Raw genomic sequence first — 15,626 nt, forward strand, 5'->3', positions numbered from 1 at the left:
TCTTTAGAAAAAGCCATGCTAATTTGAATCATCTGTGACTGATTTTGGCTGCAATGGCAGGTAAATGGTTGCAACAAAGATGATATGGCCCGAAAAGTCTGAAAAGTTTACTCTCCAAACCTTTACAGAAAAAGTTTTCTGACCTGTACCATGGAGTATACATCCCACACCAAGTGACTTGTCAAAGTCATTCATCTGCACACATGCACTTCGCCCTGGGCCCTGAGAGGAAGCCTGCGTGGGTAACACAAAACTCCTTTGTGGCTGTGCTCCTGCCACCGTGTGGGGGTGCATTTCAGGCTATGCAGACAGTGTTGCCAGCAGTTGGGTTGAATTCCACCTGGGGCAAGGACCCAGCCTTTGATCCTTCATCCCCCCCTGCTGTCACCCCAAACGTGCTTGCCAGGCACAGGGAGACTCGTCCTCTGTAAAAAAGGTTTTATGTGTACACTGACTTATTGACTTAGAACAAACTACTTTTTTCCCTTAGATTTAACTCACTTTCAACGAATCTATGTGAGCAAATTGAAAACCATCAAAAACGGACAGAAAGCCAGTTCATCAAATATGAACAAGACCACCTCGGCCACATAAATAAGTGTCTGAAGCTCCTACAGGAGAAACTGGTGAGGGATTCTGTTTTTTAGGAAGTTAATAGCCACCTGGTCCTTATCTAGAAATGAGCCACGAGGAAAAGTCTTGAAAGTCGCACTTAAAAATTCACAGTAACCTTCACTGCATCAATGACTTATTTTTTAGCACAGGAATAGGAATCCAGATGCCTGCCTTCCGGTCCTATTTTCTACTCCCACACTCTCAGAGTGTGCTCTACCTCTAGCAGAATAATCTAAAGAGAGTTTGTGAAAGGACAGATTCCTGGTCCTAACCCAGAGCTGAAGCATCAGACCTCCAGGGCCTTCCCTGGGAATCTGGGCTGGACAAGCTCCCTGGGTGATGCTAAGATACAGTAAAGCCTGAAAACTGCTTTAGACAAGTTGTTTTACCTCTCCAGAGATCCATGGGTAGGTCAAAGTTTTTCAAAACGACTTTTCCAGGCCAAATCTTGTGGAGACACCCCCAGACTTTGGGGTGAGGTGACCAGGTCATAGAGTCCATCGCAGGCATCCTTCTCCCACTGCAACCAGCACAGCCAGCCACGCTGCTGAGCCCAAATGAGAGAGCAGTACACAGCCACCAGTGTCACCGGTAGCTTCCAGACTTGCAGATGATTTCAGTAGGGTGTTTCTGGAACTTCAGCAGAGGGGCTTCATTCCTGTTTCTCCACCTGAGTGCGTTAAAAACTGCTAGAGGCAGGAATCCAAGAGGGGAGATCAATGTTACTGCTTTATCACTGCCAAGGCAACTGCAGCCAAGTGGGCCTGCTGGTTCTTCTCTGGGTTTAAGCAGATGCCTCCACCACTTCTAGGCAGCACAAGGTAACCACAGGGACACCTGCGGGCAGGATCCCCCACCACAGGGAAGAGAGGCTGGAATCCACCATTCCTGAAGCAGGCAAGGCCAAAGAGAGAACCAAAGGCACCAAGTCAATCTCACCCATTCCTGCTCCCAAATTCTCAGTGAGGGAGCGAAGAGGAGCAAAGAAGCTAATTAGCCTCAGGCTGCCTCTGCAGCCCATACCCTGTTACACTTTAGAATCACCAGGAGCAGTGAATTAAGTAAACCATCAATTCCTGAGCTCCATTACTGACCAATTAAATCAGAATGGGAATGGTTTAGATAGTTCTCGTAAACAGCAGTGGTGGAGAATCACTCTACCTGAAGCCTGTCCACACAGAGATAGGAAGCTCTAGGGAATAAGGATGTCTAACTCTTAGCAGCATGTCCAAGGAGCTCAGGTCAAGCAGTATCTAAAACACCTTCTTTGACTACACTTCTTTAAACACTAAACTAAAATTCCACATCCTCCAGGCATTTCAGGAAGATCACAGCCCTTTCTTTTCTTCCATAACATGTAGAATTCCAGGAACTACAAATGAACAAGACCAAAGTGATGAACTCATACACTCGTGAATAGCTTTAGATAAAAAAGAACTTGGTTTGAATTCTCATGGTTAACATAGAAAAGCAAATTAAAAAAAAAAAAAAGTTCTCTAAGCTGAAATACAAATCCACAAAGATTTTCTTTTCTGCAGTTTTATCACATGATATCTTTTATAGGATATGTCTGAAAACAAAATGGAAGAAAAGTTACTGAAGCTTTCAAGCAAATTAGAGAATTTCATTAACATACAGAAACAGGAAGCAGAACTAAACAAAGTACACCATATAGAAAATAAACTGGCCAAAAAGATGAACCAACTGGAAAAGTACATCTGGGGTGAATTAGAGAAAATGCAGAATGAATATCAATCAGGTGAGCAGATACCTTTAAGTAAAGACATCTGTCCTTTCCTATCCAATCCCTCATGGTTTTCTACTTTGAGCTAATGGTCAGGGGTCAGTCTTGTCATTAGTGACAATCCTTTTGTATTTTATCTGATTTTCCTAAATATCTCATAGGATGTCAGCATACCACTGGAAGTTAAATAAATACAAAAATTCACTTTCTCATTCATACTTGGCAGTGTCACAAGCTTGCCATTGCTGTGAAATTTTTTTCCTAAGATCACAGAATTTTCTAAGATCATAGAATCATAAAATTACTAGACTTGGAAAGTCCTTGGAGATCATCAAGACCTGACTTGTGGTGTATCATGAAATTAGGAGCCCAAATCAAATGTCCCTCGTTGAACTGGAGGTAATGAGCCTGGCAGACTTGGAAGCCTGACCTTGCAAAGTAAGAAAGAGAGAAGAATTAATAGAGTCCAGTCCAATGACTGCTTTTCTTCTTAAGGAAGCTAATGGCAGCAGTGTCAAGCTGAGCTAACATCAAAGAGGTTTTATTTGAAAGGCTAGTCTAATTTCAAAGGGAAGGACAGGGGCAGCCATCTGCCTCGAAATACAATTCTGACAGAATTACCAGGAATCAGAAGATCCCTTTATGAGGGAAAGCCCCAATTCATTTTCTATCCTCTAGATCTCAGAAAAATTCATATAAATTCTACCAAACTTTGGTCCTGTATGGAGATGCCTTGGAGGTGTCTTGGGAAGACATTATGATCTCATCCTGCCAGATGTTCCTGGCATATCAGTAACGTCACCCTGCCTAGAAATCTGACCCTCACCACCCCTAAACCCTAACTTCCACCACCAAATCCAAAGAATGAATTATCTGGCCAAGAATCCTGTCCCAAACTTAATATTCCCTTCTTTTAGGGCCACACTTAGCTAGCAGAGGTTTCATTTATTCATTCCTTTAGCACAATCCCAGGATGAACTGAAGAGCCATCTGCAATGTACATGGTTCTACATTTTACTAAGTGAGAGTTTAGCCAACGGGGGACTCCAAACTAATAGTTTGCTCTTTTATGCCTTAATACAAAGGTGTTGAGAAATGACTATGTGAAATGGGGAGTGATGAATAAAAAATGGGCTGTCCCCTAAGAAGCCTGAAGTCTGGTAGACTGTGGTTGCAGATGGCTAGACTTGTAGGAGAGATACAATGTGCTGGGAGTGGGGACGGGGGAGCAGCTGGCCACCATGCCTTAGGGTCTACTTTCAGAAGTTTAAAATCTCATCCGTGACCTTTACTTTCAATTTGGTAATAAGAATAAAAAAAGAGCTCACCCAAGTTTTTTGTCAAACAATACAGAAAGAAGATATATTAAATTTCTCTCTTGAGGAGTTCCCGTCGTGGAACAGTGGTTAATGAATCTGACTAGGAACCGTGAGGTTGAGGGTTCGGTCCCTGCCCTTGCTCAGTGGGTTAAGGATCCGGCATTGCCGTGAGCTGTGGTGTAGGTTGCAGACAAGGCTCGGATCCTGTGTTGCTGTGGCTCTGGCGTAGGCCGGTGGCTACTGCTCCGATTCGACCCCTAGCCTGGGAACCTCCATATGCTGCGGGAGCGGCCCAAGAAATAGCAAAAAGACAAAAAAAAAAAAAAAAATTTCTCTCTTGAAATATGGAATTATTTCCTTATCAATACATTGGGGTGGAGGGGAAGAGGAGGAATTGAATTTTCATGGTGAAGCTGGATACAAGTTGAAATGCTATCGCTAATGCATCTTCATAATATACAAGAAATGGATTTTTGTACATTTTTAGACTGGTCTTAATGGAATTTAATGAGCTTTGAATTAAACAATGATCAATTATGGCAGGACTGCTGATTGTTAAAAAAAATTTTTAAAGTTCCAGTGCATTGCTTGGTTTCAGTATACCTATTCTTATATCCTCTTCCAGGATTTAAATCGATTCATGACTCTCTCAGCTCCCTCCAACGAATACAGAAAACAAAGATGGATTTAGAGAAATATAAAGTACAGAAAGACCTAAAGAAATTACAGCGTAAGATAGTGGAACTCCAGGAAGTATGAACTGTCCGATCATCTTCTTTTCACCAGATAATGAAGTGGTTTTTTGGGAAAAAGAAAGTGCCTCTGGGATGTTAACTGCTTCCATTTCTTACCACCTTTTTAAGTAGATGAATGTACCAGAAAACCCAATAAAGCAAAGAAATTTTTTGATGTCTTCATTAATTTATTAGTGAAAAAATTAAGGAATTTATCTCTATATATACTTTTTTATATTTTTATTTGCCCACTAGGCTACATATCATACATAAACAAGTGAAGCAGGCCTGGTGTAATATATTGGAGAATGGCAGAAATTGTGGAAAATTAGAGACCACATACTGGTCTGAAAAGAATAATACTATGCATTTATGGTATATTATTAACATGCATATAATCCATTATTGTCAAAAAATTTATTTTTCAATCTGGTTTTATATAAAACCATTCATTAGGAACTACTTCCAATAAGTTCTTAAGCTATGGAGGAATGTCTGTGGGGCAGACACAGCCACGTGTACTGTCAAAAGTACAATTTCTGATCCAGAGGTTTTTGTTTTCTAACAATCCCAATACTTATAGCAAGTCTGATTTGTGCATATTTAAAACATTGATTTATTGTACTCAATATGTATCAGAATTATGAGCAAGTAAGAGTTAACCATGTAATATAAAATAATACAAGAATTTCCATGAAAAAAACCTCCAACAATTTTATCTAGGTCCTGAATTCAGAAGCACTTCAAAAATCTTAATTAGTCGCCTATAAAATTTAAAATATTTCTAACTTTTCTAGATATAAATGTTAAATGGAGAGCCTGGTACTGGGCAATAAAATCATGAAAAATAAAAGCCAACTATTCATGTCATCCACTCACTTACCTGCTTGAACAAGGACTAATATCTAATCACAGTGTTTTATAAACCTGGCAAGAGGATCCTCCCTTCAGACTTAGTTTCCTTCCTTGGTTTAGGGAAGAAGAGGGACAACTTTTCCCCTGACAAAGAACAAACTAAACTTCCAAATAAATTTCTGACCAAGGCCCACCTCTCTATCTGTTTAGCTGTATGAAACATCTCTATTTACTTTTATTAATTTACATACAGCATCATTGGCCATATTCCAAGGGATCCGAAGAGCAGAAGTGGATTGTGACAGAATATGATGTGACAGAATATGATGGAGGACAATGTTAGAAAAAGAATATATGTATATATGAATATACATATATATGTATATTCATATATATGAATATACATATATATATGAATATACATATATATGACTGGGTCACTTTGCTGTACAGCAGAAATTGACAGAATGGTGTAAATCAACTATAATATAAAATGTTAAATACTGTCGGCTTTGAAAAAAAAAAACTGAAAACAACCCCATTAAAATGAACTGACTGACTAAATTAATATCACCAACAAAAAAATGCTATCCAGCCCTTAAAAAGAACACAGAAAGATAGCCAAGATACACTGTTAGTAAAAAAAAAAAATGCAAGTTGCAAAGCTATATGGATATGATCTCATCTGTGTCAAAATTTTTTTAAATAAGTTAACATACACATAGTACAGTATGCATTAAAAAGTAAGAATTTACAACAAACTTAGCAGTGACTAAATTACAAAGAATTTTGTTTTCTACATTAAGCAGTTACTAATGATTTTGAATTATTACAATATAATATTTGCTTCCAATAAAAATATTTTTAAAAGACAAACTTATGGTTACCAAAGGGGGAAGGGGAGGAGAGGGATAAATTAGAGTTTGGGATTAACATATACACACTACTATGTTTGAAATAGATAACCAACAAGGACCTACTGATAGCACAGGGAACTCTACTCAATATTCTGTAATAATCTATATGGGAAAAGAATCTGAAAAAGAATGGATATATGTATATGAATAACTGAACCATTTTGCTGTACACTTGAAACTAACACAGCATTGTAAATCAACTATACTTCAATAAAAAATAAATTAATTTTTTAAAAACCACAACATTTTCAAAGAGTTCAAAGTAACTCTTTTTAATGAACCAAATAAGTGGTTGTAAGAAGGGTTAAATTAGAAATTCACACAGACCAAGAGCCAAGTCATCTCACTCAGACCCATATTTTATGCTACACATATAGCAACAAAAACAATGAGGATATTCAGCAAGTAGGAAAAAAAAAAAAAAAGATATTGATGCACTTTTTTTTTTCCTTGTAAGCAAAAAACGCTCTAACTTGTAGTTCAAATAATAGCACAGGATCCAGCCAAAAGCTGTGCTAGGATGAATCTCTCATATTGGTGTTGACGAGGTAGAACCAGGTGGAACTGAATGCAAGGGAGTAGCAGCTCAAAGGGACCTCTGTCAGTGTTCTCTTGCTGGGGATCCCAAGCTGGGGTGTTCAGAGGCTTGGGGACTCTAGGTGGTCTGAGAATCATGCCTAGGGAGAAGGTGGATCTGTGTGTTGTAAGGCGTGAAGCTATACAGTTGGGATTTGTTGTTGGTGTCCTGTCCTGATAAGTTGGCACAGAAGTCTGTAGGGATATAACCAGAAGCCACTGTTAACTCAGAACAGCAGCAACTTAACTCCAAACAGGAGTGACTTTAAGATCCAGGTAAGGAGTAATAAAGAAAAAAAAAAAGTGACTATGAACAGGTATATATCCCTCTAGCCCAAATGTATCCCCACTTCATTTCTTCTTTAGCTGGATCCAAAGATGTCCACAGCCACCCCAGGGGCAACTGACATCAACAGAAGTGGGAGTGGGAAGAGACAGGGGGCTTAATCAATGGACTTACTGTAGTTAAAATGTCTGACTCCCACGCATTTTGTAAGGACAAAGTCCATGTAAGTGAGGGGCCCTGGAGCTCAAGAGCTATGGCGTCACAACAAATTCGCCTCTGTTCTGGGGACCAGGGGAGCCCTGGGCTTCCCTACCTTTGCCTTTATTGTGCCACAGATCCAAAAAGATGACAAAAACGGCCGATTCCTCTCAAGAAGCTCAATATACATGGTGCTTTATTCATTATGAAACACAAATACTTTATCCTCTAGAAAATGTCAAACTTCTCTCCTCACAAACACAGGGGAGCGTTTAAGTATGTTCAAAGTATTTTGCTTCCCTATTGAAGATGAAGGACAAATCCCTCACCTTACATTACCCAGGTAACTTCCTTCTCAGCCCCACTGTGAGGTGGATGTGCTCACCACCTGAGAGCCCAGATGGCAAGGAGGCTCAAGGTCAAAGGAATAGAGTGCTCCCCAGAGTGCTCTGGACACAATCAGCTCTTTCCTTTTCCGCAGAAACTCACCAAGTATCTTCTCATTTCCACGGTATCACCGATAACATCAGCAGGCAGTACTCAAAAACACCAAGAAGAAAAAAACTTGATCTGTAATACCCATGTTTTTACCTTATAAAAATGTTCTCCAAATTTTATGATACTACTTTTTACATTTTCAAAGCCTTCATTCCTTCATATGCTAGGCACTGGGAATATAATATTGAACAAACTAAACATGGGCCCTGCCCTTGGGTAACTTACAGTCTAGTGGAAAAGACCAGCAATCAAACTTGCAAACACTTGCAAGAAAAGGATATGACAGGAGCACCTAGCACAGTATTTAGCATAAACATGGGGAATCAGGTATAGCAGTCTTCCAGAAGACAGGGTATCCAAAGGGAGATCTCTAAAATATAAATAGACCACAGCCAAGGGAAAGGGGTGCTTGATTGTGGGAGCAGGGGTAGGGAGAGGCGTTTCAGGCTGAAGGTGCAGCCTAAGCAAAAGCCAAAAAGAATAGGACCCATGCCAGCAACTGAAGACACTCAATATGGTCAGAACCTAAACTGTGTGTGGTGGGAGGTAAGAGAGGGAGACCAGGGGAAGTGGGCATGAAAGGGAAAACTGGAGAAGTTAGGGGAGTGGGGTGTCTGATTACAAAGGGCCTTATAACTCCTGCTGAGGAACCTGGGCTACCTCCCAGAGTAGCCTTTGATAGGAGAGTGACATGATCAGGTTTTCATTTTAAAGAAATCCCTCTGGCTGTAGTGCAGAGAACAGGTTACAGACACAATGGAAGAAAAAAATTTGGGTGGGAAAGGAGGAAGATAATGCAGGAGAGAGAGGATAATGAGCCTAGTTGTTGCTATAGTTGCTGTCTTCTTTTTAGGCCTGCACCCACAGCATATGGAAGTTCTTGGACTAGGGGTTGAATCCGAGCTGCAGCTGAGGCCTGCACCACAGCTACAGCAACAGGGGATCCAAGCCGCATTTGGAACCTACAATGAAGCTTGCAGCAATGCTGGATCCTTAACCCACTGAGTAAGGTCACGGATGACACTATGCAGGTCCTTAATCTGCTGAGGCACCATAGGAACTCTCTGAGCTGAGTTTTAAACTAACTGATTTGAAGAACCTGATGGGTGTGAAAGGGGAAGTGTCCAGTGGTTAGTGAGAGATAAGGCCCTGGAGCATGAGAGAAAGATCCCAACTGAGGATTTAGCACAGGTCACTGGAGTTATGAGAGAGGAAGGAGACTGCCTAGGCCTGGGGGAGGGTAGGTGTGGGAAGCGTGAAGGGTTTCCCTGAGAAACAGAGATGAGGGAAGAACCCAAAGGGAAGAGGAGCCTTGTTGAGTAGATGGAGACAGTGAAGTGGGGCGGGAGTATGATAATCTGAGGGTTTCCGTTGTCCCTGGGAGTTCTTGCTAGCAGATGGTGTCAACAAACAGCTTGCAGCTCTACCAGTAATGCTTTAAGGCCTATGTCTGATGAGATCTCCGCCTGTCAAAGAGGACCCTGTCCTACGACGTAAACTTGGAATTTGGATGTATTGCACAACTCAGTAGACAAAGTTTATAAATGCCTTCCTGACTACCTTTCCACATAAAATAAATGTGCTGCATCTTGTCAGGTGCAGAGAGGGTGGTGAGAGGGACAGGATTACTGCCAAGAAATAAACAGGAGGCTGTTTCAGCTCCTACCCAGCTTGGTATTTCCTTCTTCAGGAGATTCGAGTCACATACATTTGTGGTAAAGATTTGCTGTTTAAGATCTTCCCTTTAATACACAGTCATGAAATTTTCAAACTCCATGGACTAAATTTCCATAAGCCCATGTCCGTGATAGAGTCATCCCACTTTATTTTCAGAAGAAATGTACACATGCAATGTGAGTAAAAAATGACTGCTGTGTTCAGCATGATGTCATCAACTGGCTCTCCTTCACGATCTCCAAAGACACAAACTAAGGAAACAGAAAAATAACCCAACTTCTATGCTGGAAAATCTTGAGGTCTGACAGACCCGAGTTTAAAACCAGTGCCACCAGGCAGTCACAGTGCGACTTTGGATATGTTCTCTTACTTTGGAGTCTAAGTTCATTCATCGTAAATGGGAATAACAATACCTACTTCGCAGATTATTAAAAGAATTAGAAAAACATTTATTGAGCTATTACCAGGTATCAGAGACTGCGCTAAGCACTAACTCATTTAATCCTCCAAACCTATGCCTGTTTCTGAGGTCCAGAGATTAGGTAATTTATAGAAGTATAAAGCACTTAGTATAAAGTGCTGCCAGTATGAAGAGGAGCCAGGATTTGAACTCAGTGCAGAGAATTTGCTCCTAAACATTCTGCTATGTTGTTTCACTAAATACATGAAGACCAGCTAATGCAGTGTCTGATATATCATGGGCATTGTACTTGAAAAAATGGTACTGATTAATAATAATAAACAGAGCCTTTGATCTTTATGGAAAAAAATGAGTTCCATGGTAACTTTTTATCCAACTCTGAATCCAATCGGTGTTCTAAGAATACTTGAGTTCAAAAGGTCCTTGCAGTATGTATAATGGATTGCAATAAACCTAGCAACAGACCAAAGCAGAAAGTAGTGCAAAACATAGATTTCTCCTGGAACGAAATTAAAATGAGGAAGTATTCCCCTACTTTAAAAGCACTTTTGATGGTCTCTGGGGAGGTGGCTAATAGCTAAAGAAACATTATGGGCCTTGACTGGAAGTGGGCAAGGTGCTGGTACCAGTGTGCTGTGAAGCATATTTCCTCCACAAGTTCCCGTCATCCAAAGCAAACCCAGTAGCTATTACTGCCAGGTCAAAGTCATTAGTATCCAACTACCAGATGCTTCTCCAAACATTGTGTACAACATTCACAAGAGAAGACTGCAGGGATGGATTTCGAGTGCACAGGGCCTACATGGAAGCATGGGAATGGTGTTGGGTAAATTTACTCCTACAACCCCAAACAACTCCTAAACCAAGGAACCTAGGCCTAAACTCTGCTGCTTAGCACTTCTTTTTTTTTTTTTTTTTTTTTTTTTTGTCTTTTTGCTATTTCTTTGGGCTGCTCCCACGGCATATGGAGGTTCCCAGGCTAGGGGTGGAATCGGAGCTGTAGCCACGGGCCTACGAGCCGCGTCTGCAACCTACACCACAGCTCACGGCAACACCGGATCGTTAACCCACTGAGCAAGGGCAGGGACCAAACCCGCAACCTCATGGTTCCTAGTCGGATTCGTTAACCACTGCGCCACGGCGGGAACTCCCGCTGCTTAGCACTTAAAGGCTTTTAAGTATTCGCAACAGCAGTGTAATATCCTCAAAAAACAAACACACACCCATGAGCTTTTTAAGGACATCTCCTCTGCAAAGACTAGTTGATAACTAAAGAGACCAGGATTTTTCAAAACCAAGAAAGGGCTAGGCACCTAAGACATAGGAGGGCCAAAAGAAAGCTGATGGAAGAGAGGTTTTAGAAAAGCCAAAGAGTAAACAACACCTGGCACTGTGATGATGTCAAGGATTAAATAAAACGATTAGCCCACTGTTGGCCTTGGTTTCTATCAAGATCAGAATTGAACAAGGGTAGGGTACTCCTCATCGTTGTATAGGATTAAATCTGCACATAAAGCTGGAGAAAAAATAAAAATTTGCAAAAAATAAAAACAAAAAATTTGCCTCTGGAAGAGGTTCCCTTCCTCCTAAATTTCTCTCTAGAATTCAGATAGTGGCACCAGGAAAATGGTAGCATCAGGAATACACCTTGGAAGGATACCTGAGTCAGTCCCAAAGACACACACTTCAACTCATTTACATTTCTATGAGGTAATAGCCGTTATTAATACTATTTGCAATACTATTGCAAATGACCTTGGAGACCAGATTGTTTGCCTAAGAATATAGATAGTATTGGAGTTCCATCATGGAGCAGCATCGTGAATCTGACTAGGAACCATGAGGTAGTGGGTTTGATCCCCATCCTCGCTAAGTGGGTTAAGGATCAGACGTTGCCATGAGCCATGGTGTAGGTCACAGAAGCGCTTGGATTTGGCATTGCAGTGGCTATGGTATAGGCCGGCAGCTGTAGCTCCCATTAGACCCCTAACCTGGGAACCTCCATTTGCTGCCAGTGCAACCCTAAAAAGACAAAAGACCAAAAAAAGAAAGAAAAAAAAAGATAGTATTAGAAGAGTGAATATCTGAGCCCACTTGCTCATCCTCTCTGAGCCCACTTGCTCATCCTCTCTGAGAGAGAGAGGGTAACATCTACTGTGCAAAATTATGTGAGAATGAAATGAGGTCACACTATAAAGAGCTTGGCACACAGTAGGCTTTCACTCTATTCTTGCCTGTAAGTCACTGGTGGGTAGAGACTACTATCTCATAAGCACAAAAAGCCCCTCTGCTCAAGCAAATAGTACAGTACCAAGAATCTCTACAATGCCAGATCTAACTGGGGCTTTCTTAGACACTACTTGCCCTGAACAAAAGCTTACTGCCGCTTACATATTTCCCAGTGTTCAAAGGTATTTACCACTGTCACTTATTGGGTCTAGGGAATTAGTAAATAATTTAGTTTGAACCTAGTTCTTTGACAGAAAAACCATCCAACCACATATATAGCACTTGTTTTGAGGCACTGTAGGGCTGACATCAGGCAATTTTGAAATATATTTATTTCTACCTTCCTGAAGCTGCTTATGACAATACAGATTTGCCCTCTTAGCAGTGCTTTTTCTCCCTTCATCTCCTTCTTTTCACACAAAGAAACTTCTTTTCCACCTGGCTTTTCTCTTGTGCCCAGAGACACTGATGTCTCAAACATAAGAGAAATTAACCTTGTCAGGAATACACAGTCTAAAATCCCCCCACGTAACTCAGTCTGCCAAGATAGAACCCACATTGTCTTTTTCCACACCTCCTGACTTCTCTCCAGGCTAATTTTCAAACCTTTAAAGCCAGCAAACAGTCTTTACATAAAAACTATTTGTACACCTATTTTCCCTTTCCTGATTAACCTGAACATAACAATTAAGATCAGAACTTTTAAATCAGAATATGGTGGTTTTTCAAAATAACTCCTGATCATCTGATGCTAAAATATGCAGAATGTTTTCTCCCTAGACATTAAGCAATGACCATATTTTGTATGATCCAAGGAAAGGAAGTGGTATTAAAAAGGCAGAGTCATAGAAACTCAAGTTATTTAAGCCACTAGAGTCAGATAATTGAACAATGTGCATATGCTACATAATGGGTGGTTCTTTCTGAATGAAGTCTATAACCTATTTGGCATGTAGCAGGCACATGTATCCATTCAACCATTCATAGAAGCTGCCTTGCATTAAAATATGCTCAAAGTACAGGTCTACTTTCCTTCTCAGGGTCTTAATACCTAGAACTGATTACCCCCCTTTCTACAGCAGGGTCTCTTTGAAAAGGTGTTCTACCCTAAGATCTGTAAGCATGGGTCGGCTGGGGAGTGGCACAGTAGAGATGGGCAGGGGAGGGCCACAGGCTGGGCACTGAAAGCCAGAGTTGCTTCTTTGCAGGTGCTGCTCCCAGCAGTTTCAGTATTTTGCCTTACTCACTTCGGACTTAGAAAATTTTGAGTGTCTTGGAACAATAGAACACTCCCATTAGAAATCTGGCTCAAGGCCCTGATTTTTCACATATGCACATTACAAACTGAAGCCCAAGAGACCAGACTTATCTAGTCACATTTCCATTCAATATTGAAATTCAGGTCATTATATACTACTTAGGTTTTGTGAGTATAATTTCGTGCAGTTTCTTTTAAAGAAAATTAGAGTGAAGTACTTAATCATGCTGGTGATTCTGTGCTGTAAAGAGAAGACTGAGTGAGAACAGTTCATATACTATTACAGAAATGAACAATCACATATTTCTGAGTACTTTCACCATTTATATTTTTACAATAGTCATTTTTAATAACTCATCATCTTTATCTGATGACCCCTTCTTTAGCAAAAATTTAGATGACGATCCTCAATTTCAGTGATCTGGTGAAATTTAAATCCAAAGGCATATGTATCCATTTTAACAGTTTACACAATGAGCAATGTACTAATTTTCTACTGCTGCCATAACAAACTACCGTAAACTTAGTGGGTCAAAACCAACAAATTTATTTTTATTTTTTTTTTAGGGATGCACCCATGGCATATGGAGGCTCCCTGGCTAGGCGCCGAATCAAAGCTGCAGCTACTGGCCTATGCCACAGCTGCAGCAACACAGGATCCTTAACCCACTGAGCAAGGCCAGAGATTGAACCTGCATCCTCATAGATGCTATTCAGATTCATTTCCCCTGAGCCATGAGGGGAACTCTCAACAAATTTATTGTCTTACAGTTCTGTAAGCCAGAGGTCCAATATAGGTCTTACCAGGATACAAAGTACCAGCAGGGCTACATCCCTTTTTGGGACCTCCAGAGGAGAACGTGTCCTTGCTTTTTCCAGTTTCTAGAGGCTGCCCTCATTAACCTGGGTGGTGACCCCCTTCCTCCATCTTCATAGCCAGTGATGTCAAATCTCTCTAACCTTTTCCCACCGTCACTTCTCTCTCTCTGGCAGGCTCTTGCAATTAAACTGGGTTCACTCAGATAATCCAGGATAATCTCCACATCTCAAGGTCCAAAACCTCAATCACATCTGCATGGTCCATTTTGCCACATAGTCACAAATTTCAGGGGATGGGGCATGGACACCTTGGAGGACCATTATTCTGCCCACTACAAGCAGAAGTAACAAGCTAAGCATTTTTTCATAACCCATCTTCTTTATAGAAAAATTAATATAACTTAAACATTTTTATAAGAGGCACTACATACAGGGGAAGTATGTGGTAAGGCATTAAGCCCAAATGAACTTTTTCACTGATTCAAACTCATGCAAGTTCATGACATGTAAATTATTTTAACAGCCCAGTGATGTCAATATGTAGTAATTTTTTTTTCCAAAGGATACTCCAAAAAATATTTTTTTCAATGGACACTCCAATTGTAATTATCCCTCTCCTGGCATCATTTCCCTCCCCTAAAATACATAGGTATTTCAATTCTAAGTTCAAAATACAGAAGAAAAAAATTCAAACATCTCATAGCACTGTTCATTAAAAAGATATTCTGAAATTTCAAAACATTTTTTCATCTAAAGATAATTAAGCATTTATAAAAGTATAGTTGTCTAAGGTATTTATTTAGGTACATCAGAATTTAAAATATATACTGCTACTCAAAAAGTCCTTATGGGTCGAAAAAAGGAAAAACCCATTATTAGCAGCACAGGGACAGTTAGACACTGTGAATGGTCTTTAGCTGCAATAGTGCCTAAATGACTGTATTTTCTAAACCAAAAATGATGCATATACTCCAAATAAGGGAATTTTCTGACTTTGTACTTACATCTGATACACAAATGTATCTTTCTAAAGTAAAAAAAAAAAAAAAAAATTAAAAAAGGCAAAACAAAACAAAAAAATATCTCCAGCAAATTGAAGTTCAGTTTAACCAGCAGCTGAGTGCTATGCCTTATAACAAGCAGTGTGAGAGCCAGAGAAGTATTCCATCCACTAAAACAAACATGGGAAAAAGGAAGACCTGTCCAGAGACAGGGGTCAACTTTGTCAAAACAAAGTCTACACATTTTTTTTCATGCACAAAAATGGAAATGAATCTGCAAGACACACTCATACATACATAAAATATGCTTCATTTTTTGTTCCTATAAAATTTTCCCAAAACAGACAACCAATTTTCTGTGGAGCAACCAAAACTGTATCTTTTATATACATATATTACTTGTCATTAAATATTTAGCTAACCAATTTTTCAAACTATTGTAAATAACCACATCTTTTAATTCCCCTAATGTACAACCT

General features: G+C 40.1%; 1 protein-coding gene across 11 annotated transcripts in view; it reads left to right on the plus strand.

Annotated features, from left to right (window-relative positions):
• Positions 1-4,579, plus strand: part of FAM81B (family with sequence similarity 81 member B) — a 56,983-nt gene extending 52,404 nt beyond the window's left edge. For 10 of the 11 annotated variants that reach the window (XR_014838380.1, XR_014838379.1, XR_014838381.1 and 7 more), the window contains 3 exons: positions 491-626; positions 2,179-2,374; positions 4,304-4,579. Coding sequence is in view for 8 of the 11 variants with exons in the window: in XM_085014090.1 (XP_084870216.1) it covers positions 491-626; positions 2,179-2,374; positions 4,304-4,437 (466 nt within the window). In the remaining 3 variants the exon portion in view is untranslated. Of the gene's footprint in view, positions 1-490; positions 2,375-4,303 lie in introns of those variants that run through there. The other variant, XM_085014094.1, reaches the window with a different exon arrangement.
• The last annotated feature ends 11,047 nt before the right edge of the window (positions 4,580-15,626 follow it).

Source organism: Sus scrofa, chromosome 2, assembly GCF_054392235.1.
Source record: "Sus scrofa isolate SSC_HxYL_T2T_F1_AM1 chromosome 2, Sscrofa_HxYL_maternal_Yorkshire_Landrace_v2.0, whole genome shotgun sequence".
NCBI classification, from domain to species: domain Eukaryota; kingdom Metazoa; phylum Chordata; class Mammalia; order Artiodactyla; family Suidae; genus Sus; species Sus scrofa.